Here is a 23,903-nt window from a genome sequence, read left to right as displayed (position 1 = left end):
ATTTTCTTGTACTTCAACTCGGATAAGGCAAATCATGAAGATGTAATGTTGTCTTGTGAAAGGATATAAATCTGATGTTCTGGCCATTTGGGCACTGTGAAAATGAAACTTTCTGATCTTAGTAATACATCAAGAGCATCTCCTGCAGTTTTCAAGAGAAGTATCTCTAGGATTTCAGCTCATCAGTCTATCAGTGAGAATTTAAAGGTGGAGAAATACCTCTCAGTTTCCTCAAATCTAGGAAACTGGCACTTCATTCCAGCTGGTGTAAAGTAAAATCTGGAGTTGTGAACCAAACTCAAGCTTTCTGTAATTTTTTTAGTAGAAGTTGCAAGAAAAACTAAAAAGTACCAAAATCCATTTTTTAGGGTGCTGCAGTGGGCAATTTAGTGTGTGTGCCAGTTTTTCTGAGTGAGAAGGGCAGGGACTGCTGGTCTGAAGGATCATAGCTGATCTGAAGATTGTAAAAGTCATTGGTTACATATTTCAGTTATGCCCAAGTGAAATGCTGTGCCACTTTCCATCCAGAAAAAAACAGAATTTCTGTGAAGGACAGTTGTTACATGCCAGCCTCTCCGTTAGCCTTGTTTTGTTTCAAGGAAACAACATGGAATTTTGCTTCAACTCACATATGTAAAATGTGCTGCTGAACTGAAGTAAAAAGAAAAAAAATCTAAAATGTTTGTTTTCTAAATGACTTGGAAGGGAGCAGTGATGCTGAATATTATGTGGTCTGAATGGAGGGATGGAGGGAGGAAGGAAGGAAGGAAAGGAATGAAGGAAGGGAGGGAGGGCAGATGTAACTTTCTGGTTTATGCGCAGTCCACACATTACATGGAGAACGATACCTTAATTCAAAAGAACAGGTTTACTTTATGGCATCAGCAGAGCAAAATCTAATGAACTTGTTCAGTGACATAGGGCTCTGGCTGTAATGAGAGGCTCTGGGCACTGCTCTTCTGTGACATGCCAGTGATGTTAGTATTGATGGACAACCTGTGCTCCTTCTGTCTTGTGTTGGGGAGAAGAGTTTAAGGAATGTCTTGTGAATTTATTTGTGAATTGCTGTGTCCTCAGGAGAAAACAGACTGAGTTCAGTGTCTCCAAATCTTCTTTCACCCATGATTCCATTAGCACTTGAACATCTAATTCAAAGCTCTAAGTGCAGCAGAAGGGTTGTCCCCTGAAGATCAGCCCCTGCTTCCCTCTTTCCACAGTCAGCCCAAGCTGAGATGATGAACTTTTCTAGCTTTCACTGCTCCATCTGTAGCAGTTCTTTGCTGTCTGAAAGCATTTTTGGGTGTGTATCACATTGTATGCATGTATACATGTATATGTAGTGACATATATACATGTCATTACATTGTATACATGTGTATCACATGTGTATACACATTTTGCCTTCATATTGTTAGATGACAGTAACTGACTGTGTAGTGGTTGATGGTTAACTTTTTTTTCTTGGTGCATATTTGCACTACAATTAAGGAATCCACTTTAAAGAATCGGTGCAAACAGTGGTTAGCAAAATTTGACCTGTCCCTCTCAAGTCATTTGATAGCAAAATAAAACAGGTTGGCTGCAAGCAGCTCTAAAAAGTACCACTGGAGCTTAAGAAATCCATTTATCTCTGTATTGGCTATGCCAGCTGTTTGTAGTCAGATGTGCCCCCCTCACTGAATTAACTTTTTTGTTATTTATTTGGCCCTGCACTCAGATTCTGGCACCAGTGAATAGCATCTGCACCATGTAGAAATGTTTTGGCAATTATGAGCCAATGAAATTTGGCTCATTCCCTTGTTCTATTCTTCTTGTGATGTCCAAGGAGAAGACTCATGACTGAAATATTTAGCATCTATTAAAAAAACAAAAAGAGTGTCTTGATTCTGCTGAGTCTGGGGTCTGTTTATCTCTGTACTGAAGGTCCCTTGGAGGATGAAAGTTCAAGGGACATTATACCATTAAAACTTCTTCTCAGAAAAATATATATCAAAATTACTTCTTTTTACATTTATGGTTTTATTATCATTGGGTCACTGGTGTTAAAAAAAAAACCCTGTGCACTTAAGTATTTGAACATTTTCATCTAAGGTTAACAAAACTGATGAAATAAAATTAACAAGGAAATAATGAGGATGGTGGCTTTGTCCACAGTCAGCTTTACCCTTTCTTTATTTTATTTGTCTTGGCAAGGCTTCTCCAATGAGATATGAAGCTGTTGTCTACCCTTTTTTAAACTATCAGGTTTAAAACTGTCAGATAAGAGCCATCAGTTGGACAGATGGAAACCGTAAAACAACGAATCTCTAGGAATACTCCTTTGTGTAATGTTGTACTCCTTTCCTTTTACTTGCTCATTAAGGATTGTGATCCATTTATTGATGGGGTTTGTGACCACCATTACAGGAGTATTTATGTACCTCACAAACTTTTAATGGAGTCATTGTTGCAATTCTCTTCTCTGTTTGAACCTAGAGCACTGGGATTTCATCCACTGTGTACTGCCCATTTCGTGGTGTATCTGCTTGCAAATACAGGTACCACAGCAGGATAAATAGTAAAAAGCAGACTCAGTATATGTATACACTTGTATAGTGGATAATACACCTTTTAGTCCCACAGGTCTAAATACTGATATCATGTAATTCAGTGGCATTTTTGCCCCTTTTTTTGTTCTGGAATCAGATTTTTTTTTCCATAGGGAATTCAGCAAAGTATTGTCTAAATAAGAATACAGCACAGTTTTTTAAAATATAGAAAAAAAAAAAAAAAGAAAAAGCCAGTGCTGACAGGTGGCAAGCAACAAATAGTTCTTAAGCAGAGACTTTTAAAAGGAGTGAGATATCAAATAGGCAACAATTCATCTTGAGATGTGTTCTTTCAATATATCAAATAATGAATTATAAGGAGGGAGATGTAAACACCAAATTAATTAAATCATTGGATTTAATTATTAGGGAGGATAATATAGTTCAGAGCAAATGTAATGAAATTTCTGAATGATCTGGCAAATTTTAGGAGATGGATGGAAGAAAAGGACGATGAGTTTAAATAGTCAGAAATGTCAGACTGTTCACCAAAAGAGAAATTATCATCCTTGAAGAAGAAACAGTGACATGGGGTGGGGGAATTGTGGGGATCATACTTTATAACAGCCTTTTGTCTATGTGTATCAGACTATGAAACCTATTAGAATCATAGAATCATTAATGTTGGAAAAGACCTCAAAGATCATCGAGTCCAACCTTGATCCAACATCACTATGTAAACTAAACCTTAGGACTAAGTGCCACATGCAGTCACTTTTTTTACACTTCCAGGGATGGTGACTCTACTGCCTCCCTGGGTAGTCCGTTCCAATACTTAACCACCCTTTCAATGAAGAAACTCTTCTTGATGGCCAACCTGAACCTCCCCTGGCACAACTTGAAACCATGTCCTCCCATCCTGTCACCAGTTGCCTGTGAGAATAGACTGGCTACAACCTGCTTTCAGGTAGTTGTAGAGAGTGATAAGGTCCCCCCTCTGCCTCCTTTTCTCCAGGGTAAACAACCCCAGCTCCCTCAGCCAATCCTCATATGACTTACTCTCTAGACCCTTCCCCAGCTCTGTTGCCCTTTTCTGGACATGCTCCAGCACCTCAATGTCTTTTTTGAAGTGAGGGGTTCAGAACTGGGCACAGTATTTGAGGTGTGGCTTTGAGTAAACTTAAGCATTAAGCTAATTATGATTTCACCAAAACAAAGAGTATATCTGAGGATGTAAATGACATTCTGGAAATGGCAGTAGATCAGTACAAGGGAGATGGGATTAAAAGTCTGGATTTATCATCCTCTCTGACTGATCAAAACTGGCATTTTAGGTTAGACCTGAGGCACAGTCCTGTAATCTGCATTTCACAATGACAACAAACATGATGGGGATCAGCTTTACTGGTGTGGAGCTGCAGGACACTTGATTTTGTGCAAGAAATCTCATGTGTCATGACTTGTTGTGTCTTTATAGAGTGGCAAGACCAGTCATACACAGTGGAGTTTCTCTGTATATATGCAGAGCAACTTCGGGGTCCTGGTCAACAGGAACGGGTATTGAACCTACAGGAAAACTTTCTTTGGCTTAGATCCTGACTCTATGCCAGATGCTGTGATGCCCAGCATCTGCTCTCTTCAGTTCCTTACAGTCACCTTGCCCTGCAGCAGTGTTTCTCATCCAGTGGGTTGTAGCCCTCAGGATATTTATGAAAAGCAGAGATGGGAAAGGTTAGGAGAAGAATTGTGTATTTAAAGTACTTAAACACTAGTCCCCTCTCTGTCTCTCAGCAAGTCACTCATCTGTTTTGTTTGGGGTCACCTGTCCTCTCTAAGCTTCTTGTATATAAGTCATAGAAATGCTAAAAATCTGTTACTATGAATACTCTTACAGCACACAGAAAGGTAAGAGCTTGAAGAAATTTAAAAATTCAAGGGATAAAAATTTCTTTATTTTCAATAACACAAGAGAGCTCCACAGAGGCATCTTTGTATGGTAGGAACAATGACACTGCCACCTATGAATAATAATGTCATTATACAGGTCCTTGGCAGGACTGAAACTGGAACACTGCAGACAGTAACAGGCCATTCACTCTGAAAAACAGAACTTGAAATAAGAAGTTGGAGCATGTTCAGAGAAAAACAAAGAGGTCAGGATAGTCAGAACTGCATTGAGCTCATCTGTGATGTAATGCAATATATTCTCTGGTTGCTTGATAAGCTTCTGCCAGTGAATCTATATGCAGACTCATCTCTAGGGTTCTGTTGACTTCAGAAATTCCTTCTCCGAGTTGGGTGATCTCACTCTTATTCTGCCATTTTACTACAACTGTGTGTGGTCCGCTCTACTGTTCAACAGGTTTTCTTTCTTTCCATTTTGGCCTTGCCAGTTTTCTGTATCCCTTTCCAGATACGAGACTGTCTGCCTAAGGAAATGAGCTTGTTTGACCACCAGTGAACATCTGGAAGCCATCTGAAGTTGAATTATCACTATCTTGCAGATCTCTTGTCAGAGGAATATTTAGAGAATGTCTTTTCTATGCTTTCTAGCAGCTAAATTCAAGCATAGATTCTTTATAGACCCAAAGCAGTAATTACCTGCTTCGTGAAACTGCCCTGAAGGAAACTTACTCCTATAGGCACATTCACTGGCCTGTATAGGATGTGACACTTATGGAGAACATCTTTCCATAAAGAAAGTGTAGCTATGAGAGACATTTTCCTAAAAAGAGTTTTCCAGAAAAAAGATGGGCTTGTAACTGGACAAAGTCACTTTACTTACCCAATGTAAACCTTAAGACAGAAATGAGTCAGCAGTGAGACATGACAAATTCTTCTTAGGACTTTATTACATTTCAAGTAATTTTTGTGCTTCGGTTTACTATATATTAACAATCTCATTTTATTGCAGGATTAACTACTTCATTCCACCAGCAGAATTTATTGTGAGATTTGTCCTTCTTTGTTTTTTCTTCATATTCTCTTCATTTTGAATTCTTCATCTCTACTTAATCTAGTCCAAAGAGCCTGAGCAGGCTGACTTTGGAGGGAACCATGATGTGCCTGGCCTTGTCTTCAGATTGATCTGCTGCCAGCTCTATCTTCTGGCAGTCCAGTCAGCTGCTTCTCTTCTCCCCTATTTTTTCTGCAGATATCTAGCTAGGATTTTAAATCCTGCACTTGTCATCCTTCAGATTTGTCAGCAGAAGCCAACTTTTGTTTTCCCAGCTCAAAGGTGTAGTGGAGGTTGATTGTGTTGTGTGTTTCTCCGGGAGCCAGAACAAGGACGTTTGTCCCAGAAAAGTGCTGCCCTACCTGTGTCTGGTCCCTTCTCCAGCCACATTCTGTTCTTTCTCACAGTGTGTTATTATCAACAATACTTGGCTGTAGTTGCCAACAGTCCTTGTTTGGCTCCACAGCTATTTATCCAGCTAGTGGTGTTTGAAACATACACAATAGCCCCCTTGTCTTCTAGGCTTCTACAGATACTGATGCTGCAGGTACTTACACTGATGTGGAGACATGGGATATCCTGTCCCAGTCAGCATACTTTACCAAGCGAGGAAGAGGGCTAATATTGGCAATACTTCCATGCCATGTATTAGATGGCAACTCTGAGATGATCACCAAAGGGAATGGTATAGGCAACAAAAAGCTTCCTGTAACTATTGAAAGAGAACAAAAATCAAATACAGAAGTGCATTACTCCAAAGCAGAAATTCTATTTGCAGTGAGACAGACAGATAACTACTGTGTCAGTGAATGAGTTGTGGAGAAATAAAGCCAAATCATTCAACCTGATTGTGGTTGCTGGTCTACAGCATTTTATCACTTAATCATGTAACAACCTAAATTTTCAAAAGACAAGTTGAAACAGGTCACTAGTTGCAATAGTCATCACAAATACTCTTTATTTTTCTTTGTTAGCTGAAGCAGAATTGGTAGGACACAAGTTTACAGAGAGGTAAGGTACTTCACAAAATAAAAACTGTAATTGGTAAGGAAAAAAGTCTAAAATTGGATTTCTTGTTATAATAAAATTAAATTATGTGATCTTTAATCAAGTGAATACATTTTGGAAACATTTTATAAAAAATGACCATAAAAGGCTGCCATGGAGAAGAATTAATACTACATTAATTAAGAATATTGACCCCAGAATATGGAACAGAAAGTACATGTACTTTAAGAGAACAAAGTTGCCTCAATACATAATTATACTTGATTGTAGTTCTCACAGTGGTTTTATAGACCTTTTTAATGGAGTAAATGAATAGTCTAAAATGTTGCTTTTATCCTGTGATAGTCAGCAATGAGTAATCAGAAATATTGTTCTCAATAAATATTCTAGGCAATGTTTAGATAATTTTATTCAATTCTGAGGAAAATCAACTTGGTCTGAGAAGTTGCCTTCAGATTTCTCTAGGAGTCATGAGCAAGGAAGAGCCTCATTTACAAGATTGTATGTCAGCTGTGCAAGTCTGTTTTCTGTTACCATCTGTGGGAGTTCAATCTCCATGCTTTTTTGAATGTCTCATTCACAGTTAGGAGATTCTTTTCTTGTTCTCTACCATCCTCCTCACTCCTCTGTTACAAGTCCGGTTCCAAATAGGTTGTTGTACAACTTTTGCTGCTATAATGTTCTAGCCTACTCCTATGGTATCTTGTTTATGAACCTGTACTGTGTCTCACAGAAAACCATGTAGCTCAATTAGGGGTTTACAGGAGGAGCCTTATCCATAAAAATGCAGGTGCCTGCTCCACTGTTTCACTTTCTTGCCCTTGTCATCATGCCTTCAACTTTATTTCCTCCTGCTAAAGATGTTGTAAAACTGGAATTTCTTATTTGGTCATCTCTGGGCCCTCGAGAGTATAATAAGCTAAAGAACAGGTGATTTTGTTTTGTTTTGCCCAGTCAAGGAGAAATAAATAGAATTAAGAATTACTAAAACCAGTGGCTCTTACACGGTTTTAAAAATCGTAGTTTGGCATGTTTCTATGGGAAGAAAATCTGATGCTAATTGATTCTGTAGAGTTTGGAGCCATCTATGTTGTTATAATCGGATGCTTCACTAACTGATCAAGAAATCCTCTTCTGTAGAAGAGAAAAGGAAACTTTTACAATTTCTGGTACATATTGTAGGAATATGTTTAAAATTGAAGGGGAAAAGTGTGAATGATCAATCAGAAATTAAATTCGGGCACTTAATAAAATCAGAAGAAAATGCCTAATGAAACCTGAACTAGAATCACAACCCTTTTCAATCTTGCACAAAATAGTATGTAAAGTTAATTGAACCCACTGGGTTTTGCAGTCTTACTTGTCTAAGGGGCTGTGGATTTCTTTAATGGAAACATCATCCTTCACAGTTTCGAGAGAACACATGGGAATCTCTGATCTAACGTGCCAAATGTCACATTTTGTGACACTTTTAAACCTTGAAAACCATTGTAGTTTTGGAAATCCATATGAACCAAGGCTGGTGTGCTTTGTTTAGTGGTGGTTCTTCTTCTGTAAAAGGCTTTTGGTACTGAAATGCTGTCAGTAATCACAACCCCTCTGGAAAAATAGCATCAGAGTTTACACTCATATATTGAGGCTTAAATAATGACATGAAGTATTATATATTGACTTAAAAAATGAAGTAGCTGTCTTGATTTTTGCTTCAGAAAATATTTGAAAATCTCTGATGGTAATAATTGCAGCTTCTTTGAAAAATAAAATCTCGTCATTTGTTGTAACTAGGTTTTTACTGAGAACTGTGAATTGAGCCTTGGACTCCAAAATGTTCTAGGACACTGCAGTAGTCAGTTTTGCTGTCTGCAGGCCTACCATATCAAAGACTGTCTCTGCTACAAGGTTTAGATTTGGGTGGTTTCCAGTAATTCTTCACTGATGTCAATTATCTTAGTGCCCTGAAGAAACAATCACGCATCAGGAAGCCATCGTGATAGACAAAGTCACACAGCAGAGAGACAAACCAACTTAAACTGGAGAAACAGGAGACAACAGATGGATACAGTCAGACAGCAAAATTCAGGAAACAGTGAGACAGTACCGAGCCAGAATATCACTGAGCTACAGTGAGCACATCAGTAGTCTGTTTTTTCAGCTATCAGAGGAAAGAGGACTCTTAAGAAGGAATTTGAAGAGAGATAATGAAATAGCTCTTCAGATGTTTACAGAGAGTCCCTCCCAGGCATGAAGGGAAATGTGGGTGGAACATGGAGGCACTTTTTTGAATATTTGTCATGTGGGGGTGGAGACTGGTATTGTGGGTTATCAGAGAGGGGGGATTGCATCTCTCTAGTGCATCAGAGTTACAGTAGCAGAAGAACATAAGGAAACTGCTTCAGCCATTGCTCGGTTCCTTGGAGTTCTCCGGCTGTATCCATCAGTACTTAGCTGTTGTTTTAGTAGGACAAGTAAAAGAGAAGAACAAGCATGGTAGGAGGGTTGTTTAACTATTGAAGTCAATGATGTAGGAGTTTTATAAGGAATTGGGAGGGATTCAGCTCCATTACTGTATTGACTATGTCTCGTGACTCTATCAAGAACTTAGTATGCTCACACAAAGATACCTACATGTGGGTCTTAGTAAGAACTGAATACCAAGGATATAAAATCTCATGCTACTGAAATACATGAAATCCTTACTCTTTTGACAATGGTAAGAGCTTTGCCACAAGTTTCAACCAGACTAGGACTTCACTTTTTGTTCTCTATACAGTACTTTGTATCCAAGCATTTTGTTCAGCTTGCAAATGATGATACTTCTTTAATTAAAATTTCCTACAATTTCTTGAAATAACTCCCCTATCCATCTGTTATTCCACTAATATCCTAGATAATATCTTACTGTAAGTCCCAGAGAGCCTGGAAAAAATGGTGTTATCATCATTTACTGGTGGGTAGTGAAGTACAATGTAAGCATTAAACTTTTCTAAGGGCACCTACACCCTGAAGTAAAGCACAGCATGGAGATCCAAGTCCAAGAGGGGTAAGTAGGTATCTCCACACATCACTGGGCAATTCCTTATGGAAGATAATAACTTGGGTCTCAAAACCAGTACAGCTGCCTTTGTCTCTGAGACAATGTCGCCCAGTTTAGGGACAGCCCCATGTTACTGCAGTTGCATTACCCAGCACTGGAACGAGCTGGTTTAGTGCTTGCTGGGCCGTTTTGGTACCACTGTACTACAGAAATATGCTTTAAATAGAAAATATTTTGACCATCTATCTGTAAGATGCTTTTTAATAATGTGCTGTGCTATTTTTTTGTGATGTATTCTGTTTTGAAGAGCCTTTCTTTCTGTTTCTGAGCTAAGAAGTTGTGCCAGAATAAGTGAGAGCACTCCTAAGTCTGGAAATGAATACATGTGGAAAGAACAACTCATTATTTGAATAAGTTTGCCTGAAGGGTCAATTTCTTAACTTTTAGTAAAATTCCATTCCCTGCCTTCATGTTAATTAAATTAAAGTTGGGGGGATAGGAGAGCATAGCATAGTAGTGTGATATATCTGGGGCACAACTCAGGAAACAGTCATCTTACCCCCCTTGGCTTGACTTCTCTTTTTATTGAGTGCTGTGAGATTTCATTTGCAATAATGAACTACTTTTATGCAAAACTTTTCAGTCCTACCAAACGAAAAGAGGAACATATTGACAAGAAACAAAAATTGCATAATCTCTGCAGAAGTCTATGACTGAATCACTACTCTGTTCAACCCTGTGCCTTTTGATATGGTATCAGAAGGTTTCTTGCTTTCACTGACTCGAATAAAAGAAGGTTCAATTCCTAAATGACCACTGCCATTAAGGTGTCAGGGCCACATTTATCTTGGTTTTAATTATCCCCATATTAAAATGGTGCACGTTTATGACATCCAACAAAATCTTTCAGGGACATAATGTTATCCTTGGAATCAGTCTTTTCAAGCAGTCTTGTGGAGTGGGTTAACTCAGTAGCAATATTTCTCCACCTTTTTCCCCATTTCTCTTTCTCACACTTGGAAGCAGTGACTTCTGGCTGTTCTGTGCTGGACCACATGCAGACACAGTAGGAGGTTCTTGGCTTTCTGATTGCATTTGCTATCCAAGCAACTGCTCCTCACTCCCTCAGAGGAAGACACAGTGGGCAAATAGAAATATTTTGCAGGCCAGATGGGGCTAATGGACCACGAACTGGAGCAATCTGACCAAAATACATATTTAATTGCAGTTTATTTCTTAAATTTCTGGCATGCACTCTGCTTGACTAATTTCTGGTGACCGGATCTAGTTTTTGCATGTTTCAGCTCCTGATCATGTCAGTGATATTCAGTGGCACTCAGACTTCCCAGGAATTGCTTAATCCCTTCTGAGATCAGACATACATACTTCAGGTAGTCCTCAAATAGTGCAGTTATGCCAAGTGGCACCCCTACAGTATATGACTATTGTCACATCCACTGTGGTAATTTCTCGAAAAATGTGTTTTGCTAGTTCGTTTTTATATTTTTTGCTTGTGTTTTTCACTCAAAATGTTGGCTTTCTGTATCCAAAGAAAAGTTAGTGCTGCTTGTCCAAAATGCAAGGAATTTCCCTCAGGCCTGTGTTTTTGCCCTTCATACCTTTAGGAGCAATTCTCTAGATTTCACCAGCTAGGCACGGTCTGCTTAGGATAACATGTATAAGAGGTACGCCAGGAATGACTTGGGACCTCGGTTGCCTGTCTTTGGTATTCAGTTGTTTTGATTTTTTTCTTTTTGACATACTCTGATATCCCAAAATTTGATCTCGGTTAGATCTGTTACATATACATCTGAGACCCATAACATTTGTGGACTTCTTTCAGAATGTCCCGTGGACCAGATTTATTTCACTGTAATGACCTGCTTCTGAACATTTCCTCTGTTGCTTATTTAACTAATAGATGCTCCTTCACCTGCTCAGTCAAATGGCAGTGCAACATTTAGATCTCTTAAAGCAGCTGCTGCTGCACTCTGCACCAGCAGTGGTATCATTCATTAGTGGAAAATAAAGCCTTGTTAAGCAAATGTGGTATAAAGCATTATGTAACAGGAAACATTTAATGAGCAGATACTTAAAGTTCTGTTTATATTGTATACACATGGCCAATTAAGTTTGTCTTGGCCCAATTTTGCAAAAGAATTTATCTGTATTAAGTAAGGCGTGGATTTGTTTTTCCAATATTCCCATCATGCTGGAACTAACATATCTGACTGTGAAAACCTTTGAGATTCTCCAAGAGAAGGTTTGTAGAATTCTGTAGAGAATAAAGACAGAAATGAGAATAAGCATATTTATGTTGCAGATTGCCTAGTTATAAAGTTTTGTTACTTATAAAAATTTACTGTCAGCATTTCCAATGCCTTCTGATAATGTCTGTGGCTGTACCAGTGTCTTCTTCCTTTCTCTTCAGGCAGGACACTAAGAAGGGAGTTTATAAGACAGGGCATAGTTAAGGATCGCCTTCCAGATCCCTCAGAAAGTAGGTACTTATCTGTATTCAGTTAAGACATTGTTGAAGAAGGAGCCTAACATATTAGGCATCCAGATGTCAGCAATAGCAGAGATCTGGAAAAAATTTCCTAAAAAGGATCATATTGGCCAAAGACACCCAAACAAGATGTTGTTTTGACTGGTAAAATGATGCCAAGGATCAAACCACAAAATTAAAAGAAACGAGATCAGACCGAGAATTTAAAATTATGGCTAAAATCCAGCCCGCAAAAGGAAATAATCAGATGAGGGTTGGAAGACTTTGTCTGGGAAAAGAGAAGTCTCTTCTGCCTTTATTTCTCTGTCTGATGTTATAAAGGAGAAGCTTATGCCCTTTCATTATGTAGAGTATGCACAGTCTCCTAAATAATCTTTGAAAACAAGTGAACAACATGGTTATAATAATGAGAAGCATGAGTCAAAGAGGAACAATTTGGCAATTTTTCTCCCTCTTCAGAAAACCTGTATAAGATGAACCTCACAGGCAGGCCTAGCCAAATTCTTTTCAATCCTGTGTAGACCCACCAAGCTGTTGTTGTTGTTTCTAGTGCGGCACTTTCTTTGCCATCTAATGCCAGACACAAAAGGCAGCCATAACTTAATCACCTCCACTTGTTTGATTAAAAAATAGCTTGTCTAATGATGGAATGGACCAAGAGATTTTATATAGCAGTTTTTCATACCACCCGTACAGTCATTTCTGTCCACATAAAGCTTTCCAGGGTTTTAATTCCACCTCACTTTTCTTTTCCTCTCTCTGATTTTAGCAGCTTTCTCTAAAAGTGTTCTTTTTGCTCTTTATGCAGACTGTATGTGGATGGACCTTTTGGAAGTCCCTTTGAGGAAGCACTGAACTACGAGGTCAGTCTCTGCGTGGCTGGAGGTATTGGAGTTACACCATTTGCATCAGTACTCAACACACTGCTGTAAGTGAGCTGGCCTTTCAAAGCCATTTCCCCCCCAATTTACAGTAGCACTGCATGTCAGAAAAACTTTGAGAGTCTTAAAAAATTTCCACTGGCATAAGCAAATGATTCCTTGGAGAGATCTAGAGGACTGCGATATCCCTGAAGGGCATAAATTATCTCATACTGGCTGTGTAACCCAAAGAGTTGTGGCTGAGTTTTGCCAGTAATGCACCTCGACTGGGACGGTGTTACTAGCCTTTATATACTTCCACCAGCCTAGCTTGTGATTAATGTAGTCACAGTCCTTCAGCTAGGCTTGTTCCCCTAGTCCCATCTCAGATGAGGCTGCAGACTATAATTGTGAGTTTTTGAGAGTCAGGCAGTTGTGACAGTCTTTCTGCTGGAAATGCAGGGCCAGCTCTCCTGATTTGACTTTTGTCAATATGTAAGTTTAAGGTTTTAAAAGAAAGGGATCAACCTGAATTCAGATAGTATTCCGATGTTTAACTCCATTTGAAAAGTTTAAATTTTAGGTATGCCGTTTTCTTATTTTTTCTTCTTGTTTCTCTCTCTCTCCTTTTAAAATTTTTTTTTTAATTTAAAGCCTTTGACATTCTATGCAGATCAAACCTTTTACCTCTTGTTCTTCTGTTGCATTGACAACATGGTTCACACCAAATCTTATGCTGTGTGAAATAGGCTTGCTTTTGTGTTTGCTATTGATTTCTTTTTATTTGTTAGAGTACTGGCTAAGAGCTCCAGTCACAGGTTAAGCATCCCTGTTTCAAAGGCCCCGTATAAACAGCCAACCAAAGCAGCAAACCTTCCCTGAGGTGCTGAGAGCTTTACAAGGGCTTTAAAATGCACAACTAAAGCATTTGTTCCAAGATGAACATGCCAATGATCAGCTCTAACTCCAAAGTGAAGCTGAAGTAAATTTAGATGCTGTGAACCTTCTTATGTCCTTAATCTGGGCTGGACCTGACAGTGCTAAGTGCTACTGCAAGTTATTAGCCTCACCTGTCTCATAGTGCAAAAGACCTCAAAGAGCATCTTGTGCTTCCTCATTTTCTTTTCTTTAGAGTGTCTGAATCATCCTCTCAAAACTAGGGTACATTTTTGCTGAAAGCCTAGAGTTCAGGCAAATAAGATGTTATTTTAAATCTATGCTTGACTTGTTTCATGAAGTCTTACAGTCCAGCCTCTTTGTCCAGCTGCAATGTTTCATCACCATGAGTGGTGTTTTGCTACTGAACTGCAGCATCTCAATACAAAATGCCTTGCATTTTTTTCTTCTTTTGTCCTTTTTTGTGGTGAAAGGCACTTATTTTGCTTGCTATTGCTTATAGTTCTCATCACATCTGACCAGACTATGACCCTTCCTAAGGGCTTGTCTTAGTCTAGGCAGTCAGAAAGAGATGGAGGAAATCTTGTTTGACAGGTCAGCAGTTTATAAATAAAAAAGTTGAAATCAGGACTTGAAAGACACTGTACTCCCCAGTCTTTTTTTTTTTTTTACTCTCCATGGGAAGTTTACATGAAAGGTGAGTTCTCAGCCTCTCTACGCTGCTGAAGTGCCGCTGATGTCTCTATCCTTGCTCCTCAGGGCAGGGAGCAGTATGAGGAGGCAAGACAGTGATTGGAACCATCACTTAAATAGATCTATTAATACTCTTCTAATTATACATATTCCAGCTTTAGAGTTTGGAATAATGCACAATGGATATGGTGAGGTGTATCATGAAAGTTTTTTGATTGGGTTTGTCTCCTAGGATTAGCATTTGAAGTGAGCAGGCTATGGCCTTCTCTATCTGAAAATTATTTCAGAGGAAAAGGAGGAAACAATCTATTCACTGACCATTTCAGTGATTAGAACAACAGAAAACAGTGTTGGCCAACTAAGAAAATACTTCTTGAATATGACGGCTCGCAAGGGGAGAAGGGTCACCACACTTCAAGGGTCCAAGGTGAAATGACCTCTTTATTAAAATGGCACTCACCTTATATAGGGTAGGGAGAGAACATTCTAGAAAAAGGGTATAACTAGGGACGAGCAAGGGCAGAGCATGCAAATTAAGAGGAGGGCACAACCATATATGGAAAAACACTGCAATGCAGCAAAAAACAACCAGTGAGAGAACAGGATTCAGGACCACGAGGAATAAGGGAATATACCAGAAACCTGGGGTACAATATAAGGGAAATTATACAATAAAATAGGAAACATAATATAAAACCCAAAACATATTCTTCCATAGTCCACAAAAGTTCATATCTGCTTAGATGATGCTTTCTTCTGCAGGGGGACTATTGAGTTTGATGCTTTCTTTCCAGTTCTCATTTTTGTACTCCAACATGAATATTTGTGCTTTATTTGAACTCCTTAATCATCAGGTCATTTTTCATTTCTATTTTATTTACCAGCTCATTCAAATCCTTCCTTTGTGCTTATTTGTGGTTTAATTGAATTAGAAATCTGACACAAGAGTCCCGTTTTTGTAAATGCAATGCCAGAATCTGCCTGTGGCTGCACTTTACCCACCAGCATTTCCTAAGGTCTGTAATATATCACACAGTCCCCTAACACAATGAAACCCTGATTTGATTTGGTCTTTGTGATTTTACTGCTATTATTAGTTGTAATCAACCAGAATTAAGTCTTGACATTATTGCATTTGTCAACACTTTCCACTTATGGGTCGCTTTATAAACCTAGTAATGAATTGACATAATACACTTGAACTTAGAATGTCTCCTTTTCTTTAAAATAAAAGTTTGATGATGATGCATGAATCCATATATGCTGCCCAAATCATCTGTATTGCTGACAACTTCTAGTGTAGAAACAGTACCTATGATGGCTGTTAGCTCTGCATTAGAGATTTAATATTCTCAGAATCATTCGAATAGGCTGCATTGATCAATTCAGTGTCTAATGTATCATAGCTTAAAGAACAACTTAGCAGTTAGCCTTTAATGAAAATTCATGTTTCTGTTAATGAATATAAAGCATATTAATTAATGTTTCTTTTTAAATGTTAATTTTTAATTACCCACACATTTTATTTTCAAGGGACGGCTGGAAATGCTACAAGCTCAGAAGACTCTACTTCATTTGGGTGTGCAGGGACATTGAATCTTTTAGCTGGTTTGCAGATCTGCTATGTATGTTGCATAACAAGGTAATGGGTGTTTGGAGGGATACTGACAACTTAAATGCAAGGTATGTCCACATCACACAACTGGCACGCTATAGAGAATGGTAGCCTTGCTCAAAACAAATGAGCTCCAGTGGTAGTTCTGCTTGAGCTGCCTGACCCAGGCTCCATTTATTCTTGGAGCTGCATGAAACAGTTTGAGTACCTATGACCAATATTTTATTGCACGCTGTTGCACTTATCTGTGTCCATCCTACTTTGCAAGATGGAAGAAGGACATGCAGGCTGGGAAGTCTGAGTGGCCTTTAGGCATTGGACAGTAGGCAGATCGAGAAAGGAGGGGGATTTGCAATTTCAGGTGGATTGTAAGAGCCGTGTAGCTTCCAAAACCAATATTTTGTACACAGCATGATGTACAACATTCACAAAGGGGTGCTATGCAATCATATCTTCTCCATTAAAAAACTTACTTCACTGATGCTGAAACCTATATCCCTCAGCATAGAAGGCACAAGTGACTTCACACTTAGATTAAGAGAAAGAATGTTATTTCACTAGCTGTTTTTATCATCCTTCCAGCTTTGGCAGGAGAATCGGCCAGACTATATTAATATCCAGCTGTACCTCAGTCAAACAGATGGAATACAGGTATGTGGCCAAGTGTTGTTTGTAAACTGAACTAGACCTTGGAGTAATAGGCAATGCAAACTGTCAGTCGAAGGTAGAAAGGGGATTACTGCAGATGTTAAAAACAGGAGATGAGACCATAAACTCAGATGACTGATTCATTACTAGAGAAAGAGAACCAGTCCATCCCTACAGCATTAAGACAATCTAGTTTGGTACCCTTAACTTGCTTAGGTGTGGGTAGAAATCCATATCTTCCTTTTCTAGGACAGAGGTCATGCCAGGCTGCAGACCAGGCAGTTGGAAATGTTTGATGGGAATCTGCATTGTTTCTGGGCTAGGAATCAAAACAGAATAGTTCTAGGAACTTGCAAGCTCAATCTTCTCATCTATATTTTGAGAGAAACTAGCTATTTTAAAAAGCTTTTTATTTCATTGCCTCAAATATAGACAGAAGGTAGAAGTTTCTTGATGTATGAGCCTGAAAATTATACTGAACTGTCAATTGTCATGTATTACCAAACCCCAGGCTGGGCTAATTCCCCAAATCTTGGCATCTCCTGTAACCATTTACGCTAGCAATCTTCATTTTACATTATTTAGCACATAAGCCTAGATACAAGTCTTTACCCTGCTATGTCAGGAAGCTTTCAAGTGACTGCAGGGGGCCCAGAACCAAGCCTAACAATTACTTTTTAAACAAGAAATGCAGTGAGAAACCATACCCAAAGGATTTTGATCTGCTTAGTATCAGATGGAGATAGCATAACATTCACAGCCTTGGTAGGAACACTAGTCTAAATGATGTGATAGCTACAGTAGTTATGACTATGACAAATGTACTGTCTGGACAGCATATGTCAATTGAAATGGGGTACTTGAAAATACCTAATTTATGAAGCTGGTATGTAATTGTTAGCTTAAAATTAAAAGCAGAAGCAGGACTTCAATGCAATGACACAGCAAAATTGAAATAATAGTCAATTCAAAGAAAGTGTTCTGATATTATGGATCAAGCAGTTGCTGAATTTATTTAAATCAGCTTTTTGGTTGAAGTCTTTCTTTAAAGACACTTTTTTTTATGACTATTGAACAATGCTGACATAAATCATAATGCTGTTCATAATTTCTCAAGGGGGAATTAGACTCAACTCTCCATTGCCATATAGCTGATGTGTTCACTGCTGTTACTCCAAAGTGCTGACTGCTACCAAAAATAGGGCAGTTTCATTTCATGCTCCCTTTGCAGAGAAGCCCTGTGCCTGTGTGGTAAGAGGGAACCAAGGCCACCCTGCAGCAAATGCCTCCTGTCTATAAAAGCCCAACAGAGGATGACTTGGCCAAAGCTCTGCGTTTGCATTGGTATGAGCAATGTGTCAGGTTGTTCAGCAGAGGAGGGAATGTGGGAGCCTAGATAAGGTGTAACCTCTCTCTGCCTTTCTGTCGCATTAGGATAGCAAACCAAGGAAGGGTCATGCCCTGCAACGGGAGGGCATTCCACCTTATCAAAATGCTGTGAGTTAGCACTGCTGAAATGGATTTGGTTCCATCTGGGGAGTAGTTTTTAGTTGCTTTCTGCTCTCACAGCAGTTCAAAACAGCTGGCAAACTACTCTCAGGGAGGAAAGTAAGATTTCCCTTGTTACTTTTTCAGACCTAGTAATCTTAATAGTTACTTGTACAAAGTTAAAAAAAAGGCTTACTTCAGACAGAAATATGATTTTTGCATCAACAGTGTTTCTTCCAGCTTAGCATTAAAAGGCAGTGAGGGAATGAGTAATAGAAGCATGGTTATTGTTTTATGGCTTAAATAAATTGGTTTAAAAGTAATGTGGAAATTAATGAGCAGCTGCAGAGGAACAATGTATAATGAACACCGAGGAGAGCCATTGAAAAGGTACTGAGCAGAGGTATCAGAGCATAAAATAGCTGCAGTTTTAATCACAACTCTTTGGTACTTGTGCTCAGGTTTTATATCTCAGCAATGTGGCAAGTCAGCCAATGTCAGAAATGGGAGCCCTGGGTGATATGAGGCAATTTGCAAATCAGGCACAGTGGAGTTTTTTTTGTTTCTTGCAGAAAATAATTGGTGAAAAATATCAAGCTTTAAACTCCAGGCTTTTGATTGGACGACCCCAGTGGAAACTCCTGTTTGATGACATAGCAAAGTGTAACAGGCGGTAAGTAATGGTCTGCTTGAAGGATGCCACAGTTTGATGGCTGGGGATATGTGTGTCTAGCTATGTTGGTATGAAAATATTTCTGGGTTTTATCATGTAATGTAATGTTGAAATTCACTAATATTTTACTGTGAGAGGTAGCCTGTACAAACAGAAACACTTTTTTTTTTTACACACACAGAGCAGTTCAGCTTTTTACACAGCTATGTTCAGTGGCCCAGGAAACAAAAATAGCAGATTTTCATCTCACTGCACAGAGCTTCCCTATGTTCTTGTCCATGGCAATGTCTTGCTTTCAACATATGCTGGTTTTATATATGAGGTTGCACTTTTTTAAATTGTTGACTTCTCCTATAAATTTCATGATTTGTAGTGCTAGTTTACAAAAAAAATTCACAAGGAAGACCTTGACTGACTTGTATTGTTTTTATTCAGAGGATATATTGTCTTTGAAGATTTCTGGCAGTTTTTTATTCTTTGTTAAGACCTGGCAATGCCTTTTTACTGTACTAGGAAAACATATTATGGTCTGAAACAAGACGGTTGTAAACCAGAGAAGACATGCAGTTAGACTATGGAATGTCTTTGTCCAGATCCAGCTTTGTTGGTTGAGTATTTTACCCCCCACTGGTAGTTTTTTGCCTCAAAAACTAATCTGCTGGAAAGGATTGTGTGAATCTTCCCTAATCTACTTTTGGCAATGCCAGTGGTGTGGAAGCAAACCACAGTAGCTGTTGATAGTAATCTGGGTGCATCAGGTTGAGAAGTGCTTGCATGTTCATCTGCAAAATTTTCCCTCAAGAACTTCTTGTCTTCTCTTGCACTTGCAAAGTGAAATCTGCGCATGGCTTATTGACTCTTCTCTTCTCAGGCCAGATATGACTGAGGACACTGAGCACTGGTTCTTGAGAAATACTGAGTACCAAATGTATCACGTTGGCAGTGTGAGCTGCTGACAATATTTTTCTTGGATTCAGATCATAGAGGATGTTGTGGACAGGGTCCCTTGTCAGGACATTCCAAAGGCTGCTGCAGAGGGACATCCATGGTAGAATTCTCACACTTGGAGAAGGGTTTTAGAGTAAAGAAATATGGGAAAGGAAGGGAAATATGTCATGGAAGCAAGCTGACTCTCTGGGCTCAGAGACCTCTATGTAGAAGACTGTTGATCTTTTATGCTCCATGCTAATGTCTTTTTTTTGTTTGTTTAACTGTGTGAGTGCAGTTTTAAAAGATGAAAATGATGATTTCTGCCACTTCCTTGCAAGGCTGTAAGTGCACGTAATATAGATTAAACTATTAGTAGTAGTCATACTTGCTTTTTGTTTTTTACTTTCCACTGCATTACTCCTAATTAGATTTCAAGTACCATTTTCTCTACGTTTTCACATGAGACCTTTAAATTGTGCCACGATTTTCAAACAAGGTGTCTTTTAGTACCTAAATAATGTTCCGACTCCTTTGATTACCTGCAGCTTACTAAGATGTACTCTTCGTCACCCTTGGTCACCTTTTTATCAGGGTTTATACAGGTCTATATCTGTAGACATAGTTACATGAAACATGATGCACGGTACTGAAACCTGTAACAACTGCAGCTGTCCCACAGAAATTTACCTCTTGTAGGTGATTATTCTCCATATTTCCTTGGATGAGACAGGAACGTCAGTTTTTCTCTATAGTCCAATTTCTAGGTCTGCTATTAGCTTTATTTCAGTTCCTATTTCTCAGTAACTTTCCATGTAGGTGTCCCTGCTGCAATACAGACGAAAAAAACCCCAAACAAAACAAAACAGGTCAATCGAGTTGTTTCCAACATCTGGTGCCAACGTTCAGGCTTTCACATTTGCAATCATCCCCTTGGGCTTGTTTATGTGCAGCTGAGATATTTTCCAGTTTTTATTTGTGATTTTAGGAAAAGCTGCATATAAATAACAGGCAGCTGGCAAAGCTCTCACAGTGTAGCCGTTTGATTGCTGTGTGCTTTGTGCATTGTTGCTGTTGTTGCTGTTTGAGTCCCAAATAAGCAAAGTGCACTTGTAAGTGTCTGAGCTTTGCTAGACCTTCAGAGCGTGACATAGGGCAACCCAGCATCAGGTTCCTGATCCTTTTTTCTGGAAAAGAGGAGCAGACGCATGCCATCTACTGTTGATATTTCATATGACATCTGTAGTCCCAGCAATGTGCATTGGGACTGTTAATATAACAAATTACTGGTCTTTTTTTCCCTGCTTTTTTGAGGGGGATGGAGCAGCAGTCTTGTTCCTGTTCAGTTGGGTTCTGTATGAAAAGCTTACACTGTGCTCAGTTTTGCTTAGGTCAAATGGGTGTGTCCTCCAGGTGGAGACTGACCTAGAAAAAGATATGAATATCTGTAGGAGAAAAAGGCATGGAGCACCATGATACATTTTTCATGTGATGTAAAGGAGAAACATCTCTCTAGAAATGAATGTGGGATTTAAAACAGGGTCTTTTTAAGTCCTGACTGTATCTTCTCAATGTAGCAAAGCATTTCATCTCTCCCTCACCTCCAGCTGTTCATAAAACGGATGTACGAATATGTGCTGACCTACTCATCCCATAGGATCACTGAAGCTTTACTTGCTTAATGCTCTGAATGAGTAAAATCCTGTACTGGTGTTTATAATTATTGCAAAGAATGGCCTAGAACATAGATTCCTTAATTGTAAACATGTTAGTGGTATTTATAAAGATTTTCAGACATAGCACTACACAGCTACCTGTTTTCTTCTAGCAACAAAGTAAACCTTTGTCCCAGACAACTGATACACAATTAAAGCCCCTCAGCTCAGGGTAGTAAAGTGCTGCTCCATGTAGTAGCATCTCTCAACCACCTGCCTGCTTGTGTCACAGCAACCTGGCAGGAGCCAAGCTGCTGGCAGAGAGGAAGGTATCTGCAAGCAGGGAAGTCTGTGATAGAGGTGAGGGAGAAAGTGGGGCATGAACTGTGGGAGGTAAGTGGTATGTGGGGAGATGTCCAGAATAGATGCTGGTGTTGGGTATCCTGTGAAGGAAGTCTGAGAGCCTCTGGCTCACTGCACGAGCAGTGGTTCACCAGGGTTTCGGAGACGTTATTAGCCACAGGTCTCTTTTGTGACTTTAGGCAAATCATTTAACCTTTCTGTGGTTCTGATTACTAGCCAAAAATTCTGTGTACCTTGGAAGGATGTTGCTGGGATGGGAATATATTAGCATTATGTACTGCTAAGACATGTCTTTACTTTAGTGGTAATTTATATGTAATGAAAGGGAGAGGGGCAGAGAAACTCTTTGGGATTTATCAGTTGGTTGTACTAATTAGACTAATGAAAAAAAAAACCAAAAAACCAACAACAACATTAATTCTCTCAATTAAATACACAGTAGAGAACAGATTCTTGCTGGCAGCTCATGAATCCTTTTTCTCCAGTGTGCACAGATTAGAGGGACTTCAGAGTCTACAGGTGCTGAGAAATCTTATTTGAGAGCAATGAGCAATAGTACTCTCATTATTGCTGAAAATTCAGCCACCAGCACAACATCCCTTGCCATTAAAAGGAGTACTACTAGGACAGGAAAGCTTAATAGGTATATATAAGGGTGAGAAGAGAATGGGTTATAAATACTTGCCATGGATTAATATGAGAGATGATGTAATTGAAGGCAATTAAAATCAGCATTGTAAGGTGCTTGCACAAGGACACCTCTACAGTTACCTACCTAACTTTGTGATGCTTTTTAATGTTTGAGTCCGCAGTTGTACAATGCCAGTGTTGCTGTGCAGTGGTACAGTGTGCACTGCCATGCTATTCGAGCAGCTGCCTATCATCATATATACTTGACAGTATGCATCAAAGATTTCTTCTTGTATGTGTTAATTCCCTTCCCTCAGCAAACACATACACAGTGAGCTTTAAACTGTGTTTGATTATCCAGCATGTGCTAAAATATTTAATATTAAATAGTTATTGGATAAAATACTGAAGCAATCCCGGAGGCAGGGTCCAGAATTCAAGTCTCCAGCCTCTTGGTGAGTGCTGTAGATCACTATAGTTAGAACCACGTTCACTCTTGTATGCTTTTTCTTCATTTCACTAAATCTTTAAGATCTTTATCTGTAGTGGCACAATTTCAGCAGGAAGATAATGTTTTTTTTTTCATGATGTGGAAGAGGCAGCACTGCATTTTCTTTCCCTGCTCCTTCCTTTCCCTTCTCATCTTTCAAAAAAAGGGAGGTGATGAGTATTGTGAATGGCTCAGTCCTTCCGTGGTGGATGTGCCCTGTTCTGTTGCCGACTACAGTTCTGAGCCCTTAGATATTGTATGACTATCAATCTGATTTACAGACCATCTTTAAGGTGACCAGAGAGCAAAGAGCTGCTGTCAGTAGAGTGGTGTGAAAAAGTCAAGTTAACTAAAGAACCTGGACTCAGACCTATAGGTGAAGAACAAGGATCATACTCTGTGTTTGACTTTTCCTAAGATTTCCCAATATAGATGTTGAAGGAAAAACTGCATACTAATGTGAAAGTAAAGCAGTAAAATTATTCTGCTGCTGCCAGAAACAATCATGGGTTAGTAGTGCTCTGTTTTCATGAGTGCAACAAATCACTGTTAGTGACTTGATCTCCTGATGGTGTAAATCACGAGTTACACTAATGAAGTCATTACAGTGAGACACATTTTTCACAAAAAGGTGATTAATTATGAAAATAAAAATGGAGTGGAAAATAATAATTTTTCTTGAAATCAAGATGAGGCACTTCTTCCTAAGAGTTGTCATAGTCAGATAAGTAATAGATTTTATTGTGGGGATACTTGAGAGAGATATGGTGGCTTCAGTAATACTAACTGCATGACCTAATGAGCTGTTCTCACCGTAAAACCTATATGTAGTTGACTTATGTATGAGTGAGGCCAGAATCCAATTCTGTCTATCATTAGATGTTGCTGTTTATTCACAATGTCATAACTTTTTTCTTTTTCTTTTTTTT

At 39.0% G+C, this 23,903-nt stretch overlaps 1 protein-coding gene across 1 annotated transcript in view; it reads left to right on the top strand.

The window, feature by feature from the left end:
- NOX4 (NADPH oxidase 4) overlaps positions 1 to 23,903 on the top strand; it is a 103,006-nt gene that overhangs the window by 77,473 nt on the left and 1,630 nt on the right. Inside the window, exons 13-16 of the mRNA XM_018071196.1 lie at positions 12,844 to 12,963; positions 16,019 to 16,127; positions 16,683 to 16,751; positions 18,809 to 18,909. Of these exons, the coding sequence (XP_017926685.1) occupies positions 12,844 to 12,963; positions 16,019 to 16,127; positions 16,683 to 16,751; positions 18,809 to 18,909 (399 nt within the window). The remainder of the gene's footprint in view (positions 1 to 12,843; positions 12,964 to 16,018; positions 16,128 to 16,682; positions 16,752 to 18,808; positions 18,910 to 23,903) is intronic.

This window comes from Manacus vitellinus, unplaced genomic scaffold, assembly GCF_001715985.3.
Source record: "Manacus vitellinus isolate BGI_N305 unplaced genomic scaffold, ASM171598v3 scaffold_2_pilon, whole genome shotgun sequence".
In the NCBI taxonomy this organism is placed as follows: domain Eukaryota; kingdom Metazoa; phylum Chordata; class Aves; order Passeriformes; family Pipridae; genus Manacus; species Manacus vitellinus.
This window is presented reverse-complemented; position numbering and strand designations above follow the sequence as displayed.